Source organism: Periplaneta americana, chromosome 12, assembly GCF_040183065.1.
Source record: "Periplaneta americana isolate PAMFEO1 chromosome 12, P.americana_PAMFEO1_priV1, whole genome shotgun sequence".
In the NCBI taxonomy this organism is placed as follows: Eukaryota; Metazoa; Arthropoda; class Insecta; order Blattodea; family Blattidae; genus Periplaneta; species Periplaneta americana.
Window position 1 is genome coordinate 120,180,504 of NC_091128.1, and position 19,905 is coordinate 120,200,408.

At 34.5% G+C, this 19,905-nt stretch overlaps 1 protein-coding gene across 1 annotated transcript in view; it reads left to right on the forward strand.

Annotated features, from left to right (window-relative positions):
* The first annotated feature begins 2,313 nt into the window (after positions 1–2,313).
* Positions 2,314–19,905, forward strand: part of LOC138710848 (pro-resilin-like) — a 79,533-nt gene continuing 61,941 nt past the window's right edge. Inside the window, exon 1 of the mRNA XM_069842010.1 lies at positions 2,314–2,465. Coding sequence (XP_069698111.1) covers positions 2,319–2,465 — 147 coding nt within the window. The 5' untranslated portion in view covers positions 2,314–2,318. The remainder of the gene's footprint in view (positions 2,466–19,905) is intronic.

Here is a 19,905-nt window from a genome sequence, read left to right on the forward strand (position 1 = left end):
ATTCCAGTTTATGAATTTATGGAATTGCTTGTTAAACATATATGTCAAGTTGCACAACTTCGGTTTAACTCATAACATATAATATTGTAACTATGCTATTAAGACATAGGTATTGTCAGTTTTACTCTCAATATGCAATGTATTTATTATTAATAATAATAATAATAATAATAATAATAATAATAATATTATTATTATTATTATTATTATTCTCATTACTACTACTACTACTACTACTACTACTACTACTATTATTATTATTATTATTATTATTATTATTATTATTATTATTATTATTACAGCACTTACTTACAAATTACTTTTAAGGAACCCTCACATAAGCCCGCCATCGGTCACTATCCTGTGCAAGATTAATCCAGTCTCTATCATCATAGCCCACCTCCCTCAAATACATTTTAATATTATCTTTCCATCTACGTCTCGGCCTCCCCAAAGGTCTTTTTCCCCTCCGGCCTTCCAACTAACACTCTATAAGCATTTCTGGATGCGCCCATACGTACCACATGCACTGTCCATTTCAAACGTCTGGATTTAATGTTCCTAATTATGTCAGGTGAAGAATACAAAGCGTGCAGTTCTGCGTTGTGTAACTTTCTCCATTCTCCTGTAAATTCATCCCTCTTAGTCCCAAATATTTTCCTAAGAACCTTATTCTCACACAGCCTTAATCTATTATTATTATTATTATTATTATTATTATTATTATTATTACTATTATTATTATTATCATCATTATTATTATTATTATTATTATTATTATTATTATTATTATTATTATTATTATTATTGCTACTACTATATTATTGTCACTATCACTACCAGTCTATCATTCTTATTACTGTTATTTCAACTATCTGCTTTTCTTTCTTGTATTAGCTTAATAAGTGCTTTATAGGCCATGGTGTTCTTTGATCCCGTCGATCTCTATTGGACGTAGTTTGTATTATTTATTGCCACTGTTTGTATTTGTATGTGATATCTGGCAGGATGGAAAAGAAGGCCCTACGGCCTTAATCCTGTCAGATTAAATAAAGCATTATGTAGCCTGTGTTGTAAAATGTATTATTTCAGAATCGTGTTCTGCAACTCAATGATAGTCGGGCTGATGCAAATATAGACTGGAGAAACTGGTCAATTACACTGGTATTCAATTTTACATCGTAACTGTAACATCTCACGCCTTCATTATAAGTTTCTCCACAGTAGAATCAATTTTAATTGGTGAGGTCCATAATTGACTAGTAGGCATACCTTTAATAACAGAGTCCGCAATGAAGAGTCAGTAAATTTCACTGAACTACATTATACTGCAATATAATCTACAGCGATTTATGTAACAGCAAACGTTGATGGGAAAACTAATTTTATATTAAGTGACGAATTTAAAACAACCAATTCACACTGTTTAATTAATATATTCTAGTTACGAAAAGTGAGGGCGATTAGTAACACAGTTGAAATGAAATACACGTGTAATTATAGCGGGTTTTTCTTTATAAAACATTTCTAAGCAAATTACTGTAAAGGTGATATAACAAAAAATAATGAATAGACTTTTAAGTCATTACTGCAGATCTAGGTCAAAGATAAACAGATGTGAGAAGTCCTAGGGGCAGAGATCTGCAGCCGGATCTGTGTTGTCAGAGCATTTGCTGAAAGCTAGTCCTTCGAATTAAAAATGCAAAAGAAAAAAATGGATAGGTGCAACGAGAAGAGTAACCCAGTGAGAGAAAGATGTGTATCTGAGAACGTTACGCTCCTCTTACATAATTGAAGCTCACATCTCTGTCTCCACCTTGCATCTCCTCCTCCTCCTCCTCATGCCCCTCCCGACATCCCTTCCCGAGCGCATCTTTTCACTCTCACTACCTTGAGAAAAGGAATATCTCATCTCCCCTCTTCCTATGAAGAGAAAGAAAAAAAATACTCTCCTCGTTTCTCCCCCTTCCATTCGAAACGGCATCCAATTCTCACACAAGGAAACATTTTTAACCCCTCCATACCATGCTTAACTCCCTTCCATTTCACCCCTTCCATCCACGTGCTTTTTGCTTTAGCACATCAACTACATTCACTTTAACGTATGATCCTTTACAGCGAAATCTCTGTTTTGTACATTCATCATACGTCGGCGTCTCTCATCCTCCCCACCATTACAACCCTCATCACCCTTCTTCCTTTCAAATAATTTTCGTTTATTGTCTCATCGCGAGAGTTTGTGAATTTTCCCTCCCCCACTTTCCTCCTCCCCTGTTCCACCCTTCAATCTTCCGGATTCAAAGTCTAAAACCAAGCTAATGCACTATATAAGAAGCAATGCAAACATATCTACATGCAGTTGTGTACCTTTAGTGTTGGGACAACCGACTACCGCTAAGGAACCTCAGGATATCTACATTGTGACTACTGCACACACCGCATACTTCAGCATGGCGTTCTTCAAGGTGCGTCTTATTAAAAAAGTAATAGAGTTCGTAAAGGCGTTCGACATCGGAGATAATTTATACACCGAGTCAATATGTTTTGTTATTGGAATAGGACTAGTTTATCGAGTGTATGAAAATCACGTGATATTCATCATTCTGTGAGGATCAAGCTACGAGGAGTGTGCAAAATTTTACGAAGACTAACACAGGAGGAAGTGAAAGTTATAATTTGTTTTAATGCAAGATTTTTTTTTTATATTATCACTAAGTGATTCAAAAACGTGACGTTGGATATTCATAGTCTCTTTTCAAAAAAACGTAAACATATTTTTGTCTCAAACACTTGTAAATTACTTCATAATTTTGAAATAGTTGACTTCAAATTGCAATTAATCATTCGAAGTAAATGTGTTAAATATTAATGGGCACATTAACACGTTTTATAACATTAATTCTTACCATTCGCTTCTGATTTTGTTATTGTTCGTATAGTACAATGAATTTCTCCAAGAGAATTTCATTCAAAAAATGTGTAATATCTCCAAAATTTTTCAATTATATAATAAGTATGTCACTAAGTGATCCAAAAACATGACGTTGCGTATTTATAGTCTCTTTTCAAAAAAAGTAGACATATTTTTTCTCAAAGGCTTGTAAATTACTTCATAATTTTCAATTAGTTTAGCCTACTTTAAATTGCACATAATCATTCGAAGTAAATGTGTTAAATATTAAGGGTACATTAACACGTTTTACAAGATTACTTGTTACCTTTCACTTCTGATTTTGTTATTGTTCGTATAGACACTGAATTTCTCCAAGGGAATTTCATTCACAAAATATGTAATATCTCCAAAAATTTTCAATTATATAATAAGTATGTCACTAAGTGATCCAAAAACGTAACGTTGCGTATTTAAGTTATAGTCTCTTTTCAAAAAAACGTAGACATATTTTTTCTCAAAGGCTTGTAAATTACTTCATAATTTTCAAATAATTTACTTTAAATTGCACATAACCATTCGAAGTAAATGTGTTAAATATTAAGGGCACATTAACACGTTTTACAATATTAATTCTTACCTTTCACTTCTGATTTTGTTATTGTTCGTATAAGACACTGAATTTCTCCAAGAGAATTTCATTAAAAAATATTTAATATCTCCAATAATTTTGAATTATATAATAAGTATGTCAAAATTACTGTAACAATGATTATTAGTAGTGCAATATTTGTGCATTTGTAATAATTATATTCGTACAATTTTAACTTATTATTTTAATGGATTACAAACGTTTAATATTAATGCAGAAATCAATTTTTAAAATTCGAAAATACTTTATTCTATAATATACTCACTCTTAACTAACAATTACACTGTAATTATTAAACAAGTATACATATATCAAAATTAAACATAGGGTTATCTATAAAATCTACCGTCCCAAATTAGAAATTTTACACATACAAAAGATTCAAACTCTTGCATTTTTAAATGCCTAAAAGGACATTAAATGCAGATGTTCTGTATAAATATTTCTAAGTATTCCGATTATAGTAGTTAAACTAGTATTGAAATTTTGATCTTAAACATGAGAATAAAATCTAAGTAAAAACCAGAGAAAATATCTTGCAAAATATATCTAAACATGACCAAAAATCTCCACGCTTCCGTCCATGGTGTAAATATGCAAGAGACAATACTAAGAATGATCTCAGCAGATTCTTTAGAAGAGCGATGACTGTTGTCTGACTTGCAGTTTGTGTTTTGAGGAAGAAAATTAGACACGCTACATTGGTAAAGGGCAAGCATTCAAAGAGAAACAACTAAATCGCAAATATCCATTAACATGAGCATTCCGTTTGTATCAAAATGATTCGTATTATGCAACTGACTTCCTTTTCAGACGAGCGAGTAGTTAATTTAGTCTAATCTCTTGGTATTTCACGATTTTCACTTCATAAACGTTTCCATAGCAGCCGTAGACAATGATATTCTTATTTTGTTTCTTCCGTAAAATGTTTTTCTATTTTAATAGAAAGCCATTTAGAAGTCAAAACTTGTAATAGAGTATAGAAGTTTAAACCATTAATGAGAAACTTTTATATCTAAGTTGGTAACAAATTTCTTACTTTCAAATCGACTATGAACTTCTAAATTAAAAAAAAAAAAAACAAACATTCACAACGCAGCTCGAATTTATTGTACGTTAGGCCTATATCTGAGAGCCAATAAAAATTTCTTACACTCTTTTATGATTTCAAAGAGTTTTTTTAAACAATAGACCCCGCCTTAACAAAGCTGAAAGGTTACGTATCGAAGGAATCTGAGTTCGATAGCAGGAGAGTAAATATTTTTCAAGTTCAGCAAGTCAGAGTTTGGGAAATTATTTCCAAGTGTATTGATGTACTTTACTGTTATTTTAATAACAGACTACTTCTACATAATCTATTATTATCTAAACTTATCTGAATTTTCTACATTATTTTTAAAGAGATATTAAGAAATTTTATTTCAGGTGGCTTTTATTAATCTTAAGATATTTAATCATATTAAAACTTTAATTCTAATAACTTTTCTTCACATTTTATAAAAATATATTTTGCATTTTTTTTTCTCATGAATACACAATTATTCGTTATATTTAACCCATCATATTACAAAATACTCATAAAATTATTTTCCGTCCATTGCATTTCAAAGAATGATCATTATTTGCATGTTATTCACGTGTTTTCCGTAATAAATAGCTTTTTATTCCTGAAAGATACTATGAATTTTAAGGTTCTAAAAATATTATTTAGCAGGTTTCTTCTGAGAACTTCTATTTTTTCTAACATTGTCATTCCGGTCGACCTGGTTGGCAAGTTGGTATAGTGCTGGCCTTCTATGCCCAAATTTGCGGGTTCGATCCCTGGCCAGGTCGATGGCATTTAAGTGTGCTTAAATGCGACAGGCTCATGTCAGTAGATTTACTGGCATGTAAAAGAACTCCTGCGGGACAAAATTCCGACACATCCGGCGACGCTGATATAACCTCTGCAGTTGCGAGCGTCGTTAAATAAAACATAACTTTTTTTTTGTCATTCCGTCATTACTCCAAGGTCTCCATATTATCGTTTCTCAGTTTCTTCGATGGTTGTAAAGGAAAAATTTAGTCCATATAAATTAATCTTCATTTAATTAATGTACTATTAATAAAATTTCGTCTTAAGAATTTGTTTCGTCAAGTTCGTATTAATAAATATATATTTTGGGGGGAAATGTTGTAATCAGTAACCGAAAACTGAATTATACATAGACTATTAAGATTTATTTCCTGAAAAACACATCCTCGTTAAATTGAATTTATAATCTTAACACATAGCTATTATGCATGTCACGAATTCAATGTTTATCTTTCCCTGAAATATTAGGTACACCTATGATTTAACACATCTTGCTGTGACCTCCAATACAGCACAGACTGCCCTGACCATTCTCACGAAAGTGTAACATGTCTTGATATACGACGTGTGGGATGTAGACAATCTAGTAGAGATCAACGTATCCTTTATAGCTTGAAGGTCACAGCAATTTTAAAGGAGTTCTAACCCATAAGTTGCTTGTACATCCAATTTAATCTTCACACTACAAACCTGTCAGAGAAAACATTTTCACTACTTTTTTTTTAGTCAAATTATATTGCCGTTATTTCAACGATGAAAATGTTTATAATATGTTCAAGATTTTTTTTTATTTACAATGCATATCATAACTATAATCTTCCTACCACTAGTAACTTTAATAGCAGCAGTGAAAAGTTCCATGTATAATCCAACTTAAGGAAAATAGATTTGTACGCAGAAAGAGGAGTAATAAAATTTTGAGTCCACAGCTATAGAGTAACAGTTAGCATGTCTGACCGTGAAACGAGCGGGTCCGGGTTCAAATCCTGGTTGAGACAAGTTACCTAGTTGAAGCGCTTCATCCTTTCTAACAAATCCTACAAGCAAAAACTAAATGAGAGATATAACTTAATATAAAGTAATGGTTTATTAAACCATGTTACTATGCAAGGAAACAAAATAAATCACAAATGCCTATTCACTGAAAAATCCATAGACCATGAACAAAATACCACAGTCTAGTATATACAGTCACGAAGCTTGAGTTGTTGAGGGTACTAGGAACAATAGACTGTGCCAGTACTATTTCGCATTGTTTGTAATGGGGCGATAATAGCGATCCTAGTGGTTAGCAACTATCTATGGATGCATATTTACTACATATTGAGCTTCGTGACTATATATACTAGACTGTGAAAATACTGTTTTATAGGGAGATTCAAATCTGTTTCTCGGTCATTTTCGACTTATTAGACGCACATAGGCCTATCGGGAAACTCTTATGATGCGGGACCACAATGCCGACAGTCAAATTTGCAACATATAAATATTCATGTCCTTGGCGGGATTCGAACCTACAACTGTTGGTTGTAAGTAACTGAAAGCTCCCAGCCGTAAACTGTTTACACTACAGCTAGTAACGGGACAGTAATTTTCCAAATATAACATGGCAATAATCAAAGTTCCCATATGTCTATTTCACATCATATTATAAATAGCACAGCTGTCCACGGAGCAGTTTTCATATCCGTAACAGAATTACTATTAAGTTCACACCTGTGGAGTAACGGTCAGCGCGTCGGCCGCGAAACCAGGTGGCCCGGGTTCGATTCCCGGTCGGGGAAAGTTACCTGGTTGAGGTTTTTTCCGGGGTTTTCCCTCAACCCAATATGAGCAAATGCTGGGTAACTTTCGGTGCTGGACCCCGGACTCATTTCACCGGCATTATCACCTTCATCTCATTCAGACGCTAAATAACCTAAGCTGTTGATAAAGCGTCGTAAAAAAACATACTAAAATAAAAATTTACTGTTAAGTCCATACTTTGAATAATTTAGATCCAGGCCTATACTAGATGGACACACGGTTGAATAGATTAATACGAGATCAGCGTGAATCCAAGCTTCTATACGATACAATATCATATTACCATAGATTACATCGCAGACATTACATGCCTTCCGATTGAAGAAAATCTTGGAGAAAATCAGATAATCAGCCGAAACGAGAGTCGAACTCGCTCCCGAGCTCCGGATCAGCATGCAAACACGCATATCGCCTGAGCTACAATCTTGCCTATGAAGTGTAAAATCTATTCCATTAATTCTTTCGCTTTTTGATGTTTGCAACCAGTACTTCATCCCACTTCCATTGGCTATGCTAGTAAGTTGTATACAACAGACACACAGATAACATACACACATATCGCAAACTAGTTATAATTGTGTAGCTACTACTCTAGCATGAACACCACTGAAAACCGGAATACAAAATACAGACGAGTTAACTCGCACGTGCACAGTAGGGATTAAGGTAGAATACGCAGTTTTGTTGTCAGTGAGACTAAGAAACGAGACGGCATTAATGACTGCCAGTGTAAATTCCCCCTTTCCGAAGTAAGGTAGCCTATATCAATTTTTTATACTTTCCAAAGAAGCCGACAGAACGTACATATCTCAAGTTACTGGAGTCGCTTGGAGTCGCTCCTTGCGTACATACAGCTTCATTTTAAGTAACCGTCTTCATTAAATACGAATGTTTACAACTTCCAGTCATTTTTATTTGTTCTGGAGGCCTAGCTAGAAACCTCGAAGAGTGAGGGTGATTGTGGCGTAGGCTATTGGTGACATGATGACAATGATGAGGCGAAACAGGAGAACCCCGAGAAAAACCTCTGTAGTCCCCTTTCTCCACCACAATTTCCTTCATGACCCAGACGCGGATCGCACCTGGAAAGCCATGATGGAAGACAGAGGAGCTAATCACTGGGCCACTTGCGAGCTATAGCTTTACCTTAAATAAATCTGGTTTCAAGTCAGATAATGGTGTTGAAAAATCCTTGAGCAAGAGACACAAAGATGAGAGGAATAATTCAGTAACGGTACTTACTTTGAGTTCGCAGAATTCTGCTATTATTGTTTATATTTTGTTTTGCTAATACAATTTCTTTTTTTGCTACCTCATTTTCACGGCTGAAGTCCATGCCCGCTACTGCACCATCAGCATAGCGGAAACATTCCTTCTGATAATGAGAGTGTTTAAAACAATACTTCCAAGTAACATGCAATTTGAAAATAATTTAAAATTCAATGCGACCAGATTAGGCATTTGTCATTAATTTTAACCCACTAAACTAAAAGTCTAATTAATAAACCCGTACCAAAATAAATGAGAACATACAATTTCACTGGTCACGGCACATGCGATAGTTCAGTAAGACACAGCTTTAACATTACATAGAAGCGAAAGCTTTCGAATATTCTGTTTATAGTGTGACATCTTATATTGTCTAATGGTGTACCATATGACATGCCCACCGCTGACACATTATTGAAATTCCAAATGTGATGATCTGTATAAAAATGTAATTTTTCAATTATAATGTTTCCTTCTTGCAGTTAGAACTTATACAGATCTCGGATTTTTATATCTCTGCCGGACCTTATTTCCGAAGACATTCTGAGCAAAAATTGTTATATAAACACTTGTCCTAATCTCAATATTTTCAGAGTTACACTAATTTGAAGTTGTTAGTGAAATACCTTTCCTTCTTTAGTTTTAAGGGGAAAAGATATTACAAATAGAGAATGAACTATTAAGAAGTGTCATTTCTTTAATTGATTAGTGTTCTGAAGCTAAAAATATGTTGATAATTGCTTTGTAAAGATTTTGTTTTTCAATTTTTAACTAAAAGTGACATCATTCTTAAGCACTTATCACAAAAATTGTTACAATTCATACGATTTTAGGAACTTGATTCTTTACAGTTTAATTATACATCCTAATGTACAATCTTGAAGAATTTACAAGAGTGGCGAGATTTATAACAATTGTGATAAATGCATAAGAAAATGTAATTTTGTAATTAAAAATAATAAAAAAAATCTCAACTATAGAATTCACAACACGTTTTTAGCTTCAGAATATTAGCTAATTAAAGAAATGACACTCCTGAATAGTTCAATCTTTACTTATAATATTCTTTTACCATTAAAACTAAGGAATAATGGGTATTTTACAAACAACTTCAAATTAGTATACTTCTGAAAATATTGAGATTAGGACAAATGTTTATATGACACTTTTTTGTTCAGAATGATAAGCTCCGTAAGGGACGGTTAATCCTCGTGAATCACCCTGTATATTTAACAACATGATAATCTCTTTCGTAGTTCAAAAATAGGTGATTTAATAATTGATAAATTATTGAGTTTAATTAAGTTTAAATATAATTACTTATAACTGAAATTATACAACTTTGGGAGTACAAGCTTGAGTGGAAAAGTGTCTCCAGGGGTACGAGGAGAAAAAAATTGAATACCACTGGATTAGAGTAAGCATTATTTAAGACTATGAAACATTCGATAAATGGAAATAATTCCTTATAAACAATGGAACTATATTCATCACTATGACCACACATGCACGTGCGTATATGGCCTTACTCGACAAGCCGTTTACAACCGTATGATGACCTACTAGTTACTCATGGTCGTTTAAGAACTGTATGTAGTAATTACATTTTTACACATATGATAATTAACATTTCGGTAAACAAAAGCTTCTATTGCTAAACAAGTCTTGCGTGAGAAACCATGCTACATCAAATCCATTTCAAGTACTTTTAAAAACACATCCTTGAGCCTTGAGATGCAATGTTTATTATTCTGTTTTCATAAGAAATGCCATTGAACTACTACATAGAAGACGGAATACAAAAAAAAAAAAAAAAAAAACTTGTTTCTTTTTTCTGCTCTATGAAATGGTGCAAGAGAACTTTACTACCGCTAATTAAAGCAAGAAACAGCTGACGAGTTTAAGACTAGAATACGTCAACAATAAGGTCGATTGGTAATGAGGCGCTGCTTGTTTTAACACTACCGCAACTGCGACGGAAAGCACGTAAAAAACATTGTAATATAAGTTTGATATGGTTCACGTGATTCCAATCAATAAGTGTGTAATAGTGACACCAATCGTGTATACACTTGAATTTACGGGAATTCTAAATCGTGGCTTGTTTTGCATGTTCTTAACCAGTTTAAGAGAGTTCACTGAACCGGCAAGACAATGACCTAGGGCAAATATTACATTCTTGTACAAGCTACAGTCAAATAGAGTATAATATAATTATTTCAATTGAAAATCTAAGCCGTAACTGCATTCATTACTTTGAAACTGAAGAGAACACCCATCACAGCCAAAGGCAATATTGGAGCAGTAGTGGAATCATAATGCTAAGGAAAAATTAATAATAGGAGAGAACATATCATGTACCCACAACATCAATCACATGGAAACTCACAATTTTTCATGTGACGTGATTGCTGAGTTTCTTTCATTCATTCATTCATTCATTCATTCATTCATTCATTTATTCATTAAATTTTCTGCCCGAGGACAGGTCTGTCACTGCAAACCCATCTTTCTCCAATATTTCCTATTTTGTGTCTTCCTCTTAGTCTCCGCATATGATCCATATATCTTAATGTCGCCTATCATCTGGTATCTTCTTCTGCACCGAACTCTTCTCCCGCTCACCATTCCTTCCAGTGCATCCTTCAGTAGGCAGTTTCTTCTCAGTCAGAGACCCAACCAATTCCTTTTTCTCTTTCTGATCAGTTTCAGCATCATTCTTTCTTCACCCACTCTTTCCAATACAACTTCATTTCTTATTTATTCTGTCTGTCCACTTCATACGTTCCATTCTTCTCCATATCCACATTTCAAATGCTTCTATTCGCTTCTCTTCACTTCGTCGTAATATCCATAGTTCTACCACATACAATGCTACACTCCATACAAAGCACTCCACTAGTTTCTTCCTTAGTCCTTTTTCCAGAGGTCCGCAGAATATGCTCCTTTTTAAAAGTTTACTTGGCCATTGCTATCCTCTTTTTGACTTCCAGACAGCGGCTCATGTTACTGCTTATAGTTACACAATAAGTATCTGAAGCTGTCCACTTGCTCTACTGCCTTATTTAGAGTTCGCACGTTTACCTCCTGTATTTTCCTTCCTATGACCGTGGTCTTCGTATTATTTGCATTTATCTTCAACCCATACTGCTCACAGCTGTCATTTAGCTCCAGTAGCACATCCCTTAGTATCATTTCCTCTTCTGCTAATAACGCCATATCATCAGCAAATCTGATGCACTTTATTCTTCTCCTTCTTCGTACTACCGTGTTTCGTTACTACGACAAATCAGGGCATTTAGCAACTACAGAATAAAGTAAGTCCAAAAATAAGTTTATCTTCAGTTAAAACGTGTGTTTTCCGCTTCCTCTCTATATACAATCTGAACCTGTTGTACGCCACTTTTTATATCAATTTCGAAACGCAAGATTTTATAGGAATTCTAGTCAGAGTCGGGATATTTTACGAGCAAATCTCCGAACGCATCTTCTATAGTTATCTATTTTTCAAGTAACATTCCACCAAATAAATTCGCTGTTCAACTTATACTTCTTTTTCCAATCGATTACTTAAAACACAAACAACAGTCACACACACGTTCCGGTACAATTCACATTAGAAACTAACTGCTGGGATGTTTTGTACAACTGGCTTCCCACGCTTCGGTCGGAAGAGCAGGAAGTCGGCCGACGGCGAAATGTTGTAAAGTTTCCTCGTAAAATGAGAACACTGTATAACAAAATGCAACAGTTATTTGGGAACGATAACATAGTACGGAGATAACATTTCTATGATGGACAGAGAATAGTGAAGAAAACTAAAAACGTGCTCCAAAGTCACTATTTAAGCAAAATGTCACAATATTTTATGACAGTCCAGAATTTTACCTTTCATGATAATTCTTGACTATATCTATGGTTTAATTTATTTTTTATTATTATTTTAGTTTGCCATTTAATGACGCTGCATTAACTACTTGGTTATTTGATGTCGATGGAATTGGTGATAGCGAGATGGTATTTGGCGATGTGAGGCCGTGGATTCGCAATATGATCATCTGATATTCTGATTACAGTTGGTGAAAACACTGGAAAAATCACAACACAATCATGTCAAGAGGGATTCGAACCCACGTCCGAGTGTAGCTCCGGACTGGAAGATAAATGCGCCTACCGCCTGAGCTATGCCAGTGGTTTGCTAATATCTAGCACTAAAAGTGAAAGGGGAGTTATTGCCTAGAGCAATGAAGACACACCTATTAAATTCAGTATTTGTAAATTTCTTGTCCAAGAGGAGAAAAAAAAATCAGCAGGATGTTTCTTGAAATGCAATTCGTTTATTGTATGTAAATGTAGAATGTAGCGAGAGAAAATAGTTGCATTACAGTTTCATAACAATGTTACATAACATTACCAAAATAAGAGAAGAGAGAAGAAAAGAGAACGGATTGATTCATGCTCGTATAGGCCTATAGTCCTGAAATCCGCCGCGGAGAAATTAAACACTAAGGAAATGTTCCGTTTTGCAACATTTACAGATCCGTCAAGTAAGAGCTGTTAGTTCATTTTCTCATGGCATTTTCTATTAAGGCGGGATTCTCTTCGCACGAAGACAAAAGACTGCAGTGTCTGACGCTATTTCGTAAACAAGATTAGGAACGAAAGTATTTCAAACACGAAGAGAACTATGTCTCTGTCACTGCTTTTGTAACGAAACCGTAACAACGCACTGTTGAGGGAAAAGATCGCTACATGAGAAGCCCAATCATTTTCCAGTTTCGTTTGTCAGCTGATTATTTCCTTTTTTAATTGGTTATTTTTAGTGTTGTGGGATTTAATCGATTAATCGATCAATTTCTGTTGTAAGATTAATCGATAAAAATATTTAATCGAATAATCGAGTCGATTAAAATTAATCGGTTGTAGTTGATATTAATTATTATTTTGTTAATACAAACTCATATTAAAAATTCCGACAATATTCCCTCTCGGAAATTGCTTACTTAAAAGTATAATAGTACTATTATTTTCTAATTGCAAAGTAGATAACGTAGGGAAAATCTTTGCACAAACACTACAGAGAGAGATGGAGATATGAGGACAGTGACCTAGTCTACCTTTATTGAAAGCTGAAACACAATGCGAAACTCTTATTAAGTTTTATGGTTTTTCAAGAAAACTCCCACCTGAGTTTGTATATGAAGGTTGTGTGATTAGTTTGATAAAGAAAAAAAAAAATCAGTTTTATGTGGTCTGTAAAAAGTGTAAACTGCATTATGTCATATGAGAATTTGAGAGGTAAACTTTGTGAAATCTTTGGATTAAATTGAACTATCGTGGAGAAGTGCTTGACAGAAAAGGAGTTTTTTCGTGTTTAGTGATGCAGGAAACATTGTTACTAAACAAGGAGCAGTTCTTAATTCGAAGCATGTGAATGCATTCACATGTTTAAAGTAATGGATGAAGCAGTATTAATTAGGTGAGTCTTCATACTTTTGGTTATTTATGTTTGTCTCAAAAATTCCCGGAGAAATTGACACAACAAATTATAAGCCTCATAATAAATATGTTAGTAAATATTGTAATTAAAATAGTTGTTTCGTAATATTATAACGATACAATATATAGAGATATACAACATTTAATACTTATGCTTATAACCGAACACAAGTTAAATTTAACAATAATTGAGTAGACTATTACAGTATATTAAAACATTTTTTTTCAAATCGATCAAAACTCTGTTAATCTATCGATTAATCGATTAAATTTAAATAGTTAATCGATTAAATATTTTGATCGATCAACAGCACTAGTTATTTTACGACGCTATGGTTATCTAGCGTCTGAATGAGATGAAGGTGATAATGACAGAGAAATAAGTCCAGAGTCCATAATCGAAAGTTATCAGGAGCAAATGCTGGGTGGGTTAAGGGAAAACCTCGGAAAAACCTCAACCATGCAACTTCTTCCAACCAAGATTTGAACCCGACCTCGCTCGTTTCACAGTCAGGCATATTAACCGTTACTCCACAGCACTGGACCTGATTATTTCTAATAAAAAGGACTTTGGTTTGAATTCAGGTAGAATTATAACGTAGAACAAGTTTCCTGCCGCTGATAAATTTATTGACATACTTTATTTGTTGTATGTATATCATAGCATATTGGAATAGGTTTTTTTATAATGTTTTGGCTATTCTCGTTTCGCCATTGCTCCGTTATTTTGTCATCGTCATACCACGTCTCTGAAGTCTCTATTGTCAGTGCTATCATTGTAATTCTTTTCTCGGCCACACGCCCCACTCCTTGTTTTCTCCCTTGAAATATATTTTACTCTCCTCCCTCTATCTCTCCGACTGTCATTTAATGATTTTTTTAATATTAAAGAAGAAGTAAAGAAATTGTTTTGCTTTACATTTTAATATTGTACAACTAGTTTGATTATTTTAAAGAATACACTATGTAGCACCGTAGGCTATATGCACACTTGTCTCCATGAATCTTGAAGTGTGTATTTGCACCACTTCTTGTTTTTCCAGCGCTGCAGAGATGGACAGTTTTTGTTTATGAGCATCAAACAAAATAAATTAGGAACATCAAGAGATGATCTAAGATCTGTACAGATCTCCGCGTATAAAACTTAGGCACCCATATGGCGTATGACTCCATACAGACAAATTTTCTTTTGGCCATGCGATTAATTAAAAAAAAATTGTAGCTTCCCATACGATGTATGGACCCGTATGGCCTCCATGACAGCACTGGTCTATAGTTAAGAAAAAATGTAATGAAAGCTAATTGAAGACGAGATATGATTAAAATCGTTACTGTCAGATGATCAAAATACAGTTAATTGAGATTACCCACAAGGTTTCCATCAGCCATGGGATCAATAATTAAACATATTCGTATATTATTTTGTCATCATTACGTTTTTATTGAAGATATAAAAGGAAAAAATGTCACACTTTATGCGTAACACATTTCTGTGACGTCATATAGTGAATGATTAAAAGTATAGGACGAGTCTATATCATACGATTACTGTCAAAAAGAAATGTATACAATGAGACCATGCCACTTGAAGAAGATGGCTCAAGATGCATTGTAAAATTTCTTTGCAGAATGAACAGTTGCATTTGTTCGGATCAAATTTCTGCACATTTAAAGGCTAAAACTAAAATTCATTCAAGCATTTATTATCATAATATATTTCTCTCTTAAATTGAATGATTCAATCAATAGCTTTCCCAAAACACGCTATGAAACGTTTCATTCATCCATTCATTCATTCATTCATTCATAGTATTCTGTCCAAGATCAGGTGTTTCACTATAAACCTAGCATTCTCCAATCTTTTCTATTTTCTGTCTTCCTCTGCTCTGAACTCTTCTCCCGTTCACTATTCCTTTCAGTACATCTTGTACGACTATTAAAAAAAACTACAAATAATGTCCATGGCTTGCCAGTATATTTTTTCATTAATATCTTCAACGTATGTAATCGTGAAAGTTTTGTAACTAATTCAACAGTCCATAGCACAAATACGCGTCAAAAATGACTTTCATACTCCATCAGCAATTCTATCGTGCTATCAAAAAGGAGTGCATTATATGGCAGTAAACATTTTGAATAGCCTTCCTATCGATATAAAAAATGAAACTCAAAACATAATATTGTTCAGAGCCAAATTAAAGAAGAGTCTAACTTCTCACGCCTTCTATTCTCTAGATAAATTCATGACATTCAACAACGCTTCATGAAATTTATAGACCTACTAAAACTTTGTGTTTTACGAGTACTAGTAGACTGTATTGTAAATATCTTCTGTTTAAATTTCAACTAGACTGTGACTATAAATTAAGACAATACAAATCAATACAATCCATTAATAGGCAGTTTCATATAAAACCATTTTTATCTCTAAAAGGAAGAAAAAACGAGAAAAATTGTAATAAATTTTTTGTTTGAAAATTTCTAACAATAACCCACTGAAATTAAAGACTTTTCTTACGGTTCACCCTGTATACAGTATACAAACTACTTTTGGGCGAAGAATTTTAATTTTCTTCTTGGAATTCAAATCTTGCGCCATTCACCCAGTAGCAGTGACAGCGTACTTCTTGAGCTAGGCCTATAACGTGTTAATATTGTTTCATTGATGCAGTGTAGTTACTCGTACTTACACACCACACGCTTCAAACGATAAATAATATAGAATGCCTAAGCAGTTTTCAAGTACTGAAAGGGAAGCGAAATACACCGTGGCATAACTCCTTTTCCCTCCTTATGTCAATTTCTATTCTCACGTTTGGGCAATTTCACGCACGGGCGCCCACACACATCAAAGCCACACAAAAGAAAACCAAGAAGCTTCAGCGATAGAATGCTTTCGTAGTTAATAGCTAATAGGCGTGTGTACAGATTGATACATGTGGCAGGGCACACACGGCTTCAAAAAGGCGTTTAACTGCTGACAGGATTCTACAGTGTTAGAGTCAAGGTAAGGTTAGAACGGTAAAGAATTTAACACTGTATGTCGTACAGGTCTGAATGTATACTAAATCCTTAACGTGTCTTTTTTGTGTACCTGTGAACATTTCTGACATTGTTAATTATGTTTAACAAAAAACAAGTCCTTTGAGAGTTTGCAGACACTGCTAGTGCTGCTTTTCCACAGAGAAAGAAGCAAAGTCACTCTGACTACATTATTGAGCTTCAGAAAGGAGTAACAGAATCCATTCCACCACTTTATCTACCATCAAAATAAAAGCAAATCTATGTTATAGTAATACTAGATTCTCTGGCAGCAGCAATGTATAGAAGTCTACATAAAAAGTAGTGATAACTGGTAGCATTCCTTTTAAGTAGTGCAGTAGTGGCAAAAAAACCGGACCGACCCTTGTAGCTGATTTCCGAGCTTTGTTCACTCCAGAGCACGATAGACTGGTAACTAAGGGCCATATTCATAGACATTCTTAGCGCGAGCTTCCGGTGGATTATTCGCGAACTAACGTTTTTCGTATTCATAAACCAGTGTTAGCGATATATGAAGAGTCCACTGCAAGAATGATGGATGTCATTTGGAATACATTTTGCAGGAGAAGCAATTGAAAGTTTGAAATGCTTAGCGCTCAAAGCTTAACTGTGATTTTCCGATCGTTACTGACAATGACTCAGTGTTAATACCATATAACTCTGTATGTACATTCTATATGTCTTAAGCTATGCATTGACAGTCTTGGTTCATTTTCGACAAGAAAGTGACATCCACCATTCTTGCAATGGACTCTTCATATGATATGAATCTTGTACAAGTAATCACTCGATAGCCGGGGCTAGTTTAGCACGCTCGTAGCGTGGGCTAGCGAAATGTCTATTTATAGCACCCTAAGACTTTCGTGGTTCGAATCCTGCCTGGGAAGAAAACTTTTTTTTTTTTTTTGTTCCTTATTCAAATTTATTCGCAACACTTTTCGAGAGCTGGTAAAATTCATGTTCTGGGAATAATAAGTTAATTAAGTAGTAAAATATCGCTGCAATCGAAAAGAACTAGATATTCGGTGCGTCGCGCGTAGATGGGACTCCATAGGAAATCGAATATCCGCAATTGGAAAAAAATGCTTAACGACTTTTATTAAATATTACAAAAGCACTCGTTAATTATAAAAAAATTCTTAAGCATAGGCCTACCAAGTACATATAAATTTAGGCATAGCCTTTTATAATCTCCATACACTTCGCACAGACAGAATTTAACAGATACTCTTTAAAATTAACTGTCCATAGTCGTGTTCTTTCCAACAGCCTGATTTCCAGTGTATGGGCGATGTTGTAACCGAGATCATCTTGCGATACTGCTATAAACGTGCAATTATTATTTGCCTGAAGGATTCTTCTAGTATCCCTCGTCCCCTTCATTCCTCATTGTTTTCATTTACATCTTAGAACAACAGTTAAATGTCGCTAGACTCTTGTGTAGCAAGTTGTAGGTTCACCATTGACCTCGATAATAAGAAACAATTCAAAGAGCACGTTTCAACTCATGTCTCATGCCCTAATAAAGATATTTTTTTAAATCGTCTTAACAGCGTCATTCTTACTCGTTTAGTCTCGTTCTTTTCCTCTTCGTTTTTCCTTTTTCCTGTTTCTTGTCATCTTCCTTTGCGAAGTAGTAATACGGGTTTGAGTATTCTTTCTATTTTTTCGTTACTCGCTCTATATCTCCTGTGCTGTTTAATTTATAATTTAGGAACATAACTCTCTCATTATCATCATCGTCGTCGTTTTTTAGTTGGTTATTTAACGGCGCTGTATCAACTACTAGATTTTTAGCATTGATGGAATTCGAGATAGCGAGATGGTATTTCGCAAGATGAAGCCGAGGATTCGCCATAGATTACCTAACATTCTCTTTACGGTTGGGGAAAACCTCGAAAAAAATCCAACCAGGTAATTAGTCCGAGCGCAACTCCGAAATGGCAGGCAAGCGCCTTAACCGACTGAGCTACGCCAGTGGCTGCTCATCGTCATTCACAATTGAAGGGTTCAGAGCCATAGTGGGCCAAGCGCCATATATTAAAAACTGAGAAAACAATTGTTAAAGTTAAGTGAATACAATAATTCAATGAAACATATAGCAAGTAATATAAAGTATGCACATTAAAACTAAATGAGGAGTAACGGTCAGCACGTCTGGCTGCGAAACCAGGTGGCCCGGGTTCGAATCCCGGTCGGGGCAAGTTATCTGGTTGAGGTTTTTTCCGGGGGTTTTCCCTCAACCCAATACGAGCAAATGCTGGGTAACTTTCGGTGCTGGACCCCGGACTCATTTCACCGGCATTATCACCTTCATATCATTCAGACGCTAAATAATCTAGATGTTGATACAGCGTCGTAAAATAACCCAATATATGTCAATCATCATTAAACTATGGTATTCACTTAACTTTAACCCTCGCTTTCTTAGTTTTTTAATATATGGCGCTTGGCCCACTATGGCTTTGAACCCTTCAATTTAGGCCTCAGTAATTCTTGTTCAGACTCATATAATAGTCCTTTGAATGTGTATTTGTTTTCAAAATTCCCTCATTCATTCATTTTATAGGTTTCGATGTTACTGCTGATTGGCTTTACCTTCCATTTTTGTCCGTCCTTTTGATACATACTACATGAGACGAGATAGTAGTCCAGTTTTACCATTTTTATCCTTTGTAAAAGCATGATTCTGCAGGATTTTTTCTACACTTTAAAATTATTTCCATGAAACTCTTCTGTAATGCTTGGGAAAGTCTCATTCTTATTTTCTTTCCTCATTTTTTCTTTTATTTCCTTTTCTGTTCAAATTTATTCTTTTCCTCTCCTTTCCCTATCTTCACTTCCATCTCTTCCTTAGTTTCATCTTCTCTTATTATGTAGCATAGTTAATAT